Genomic DNA, 1,671 nt, shown 5'->3' on the forward strand with positions numbered 1-1,671 from the left:
GTGCCCATGATTCTGGCCTCCTGTCTGTGGTACCTGAGCCTGTACCCCCAGATAACCTTGTAGCAGCAGGGGAGGAAGTGCACACAACTCTGGTCTCTTAACCACAGTGGTGTCTGCAGCCTCAGGAAACCAGGCAGCAGTAGCAGCAGGGCCCACAACTCTGGCCACCCCGGCCTGTGGTGACACCTGCAAATCTAATAACCCTGGATGCAACAGAAATGCCTGTGAACTTAGCTCCACCCTGCATCCCCTATCGTTGTGGTTGTGCCTGTGATTCAGGCAACATTGGAAGGTGCTGCCATCTTGGTGCTCCTGACAATGATGCCAGCAACACTGGCAACAGCAAATCACCAGTGACCCTGGAGGTTTAAGCAGGGACAATGAGAGCTAGTATCACCTACTGCAAAACAGAAGAAAGGCCTCTAATTACTAACTTGTTATATTGTCAGAAGAAAGTAAAAAAAGCTTTACCTAAATAAGAAAGATGCTCACTACTTCAAATGAGCCAGTAGAGGAAGGACACACCAAGAGCCATGAAAAACAATGATAGAGCAGGAGCGCAGGGGCCGGCGGCAGCAGGGTTGGGTGGCCTGGGCAGCGAGCGGGTAGCGCGGGATCAGCCTATGTGACTGGGCGGCGCCGGCATGGCCTCCATCAGGAGAGGATTCAAGATGACCAATGAGGAACCTCTTCCTAAAAAGGTTCGACTGAGTGAAACAGACTTCAAAATTATGGCACGAGATGAATTAATTCTCAGGTGGAAACAATATGAAGTATATGTGCAAGCTTTGGAGGGCAAGTACACAGATCTTAACTCTAATGATGTAACTGGCTTAAGGGAATCTGAAGAAAAACTAAAGCAACAACAGCAAGAGTCTGCACGCAGGGAAAACATTCTTGTAATGCGACTAGCAACCAAGGAGCAAGAGATGCAAGAGTGTACTACTCAAATCCAGTACCTCAAGCAAGTCCAGCAGCCTAGCGTTGCCCAACTGAGATCAACAATGGTAGACCCAGCGATCAACTTGTTTTTCCTAAAAATGAAAGGTGAACTGGAACAGACTAAAGACAAACTGGAACAAGCCCAAAATGAACTGAGTGCCTGGAAGTTTACGCCTGATAGGTAAACAAATCATACTCCCCAGTCAAGACTTCCCTGACAGTCCCACTATGAGAAAGCTGTGGTGGGACAGCCAAGTACTCATTTCCACACCAAGACTCAGACTTTTTGAGCCAAAAAGCCACATTCTTATACTATCCAGCTTGTAATGGTTAATGTAAAACTTACCAGAGGAACCTTGTGTTTCAGCTTTTTTCTCTTCCTCCTCCCCTTGCTTCAGAGGCCTGATGGTGTTGGACTATTCCGAAGAAGTGGCCACCTCTGAAAAATTCCCCTTCTAGACGTGTAGACACTTGAGAAATGTTTCTGTTTGAAGAAAATAGAGGGAGAAACAGAAGTCTTAAGTCTGTGGCACACTGTGTCTTCAGACAGTTTGGAGGAATGAAAACCTAGAGATTTAAAATCATGAATTGAACATGTAAAATTCCAGTAAATGTATAGATAGAATATGCATCACTCTTAACCTTGAGCATAGTGACTTAGAGACCCTGTATATGAGTTTTGCCAATAAGACTGTGGACTTTGTGATTGTTGTCGAACTTCTGGGTCAA

At 45.9% G+C, this 1,671-nt stretch overlaps 1 protein-coding gene across 1 annotated transcript; it reads left to right on the plus strand.

Annotated features, from left to right (window-relative positions):
- Positions 1-668: 668 nt before the first annotated feature.
- LOC307057693 (pre-mRNA-splicing regulator WTAP-like) lies at positions 669-1,401 on the plus strand (the record flags this gene model as incomplete). The annotated part of the gene is made up of 2 exons (XM_079710924.1): positions 669-1,123; positions 1,341-1,401. The coding sequence occupies exons 1-2, from the start codon at positions 672-674 to the stop codon at positions 1,399-1,401; spliced, it is 513 nt and encodes a 170-aa protein (XP_079567050.1). The 5' UTR covers positions 669-671.
- Positions 1,402-1,671: the final 270 nt, after the last annotated feature.

This window comes from Hyperoodon ampullatus (assembly GCF_949752795.1).
Source record: "Hyperoodon ampullatus genome assembly, chromosome: 9".
NCBI classification, from domain to species: Eukaryota; Metazoa; Chordata; class Mammalia; order Artiodactyla; family Ziphiidae; genus Hyperoodon; species Hyperoodon ampullatus.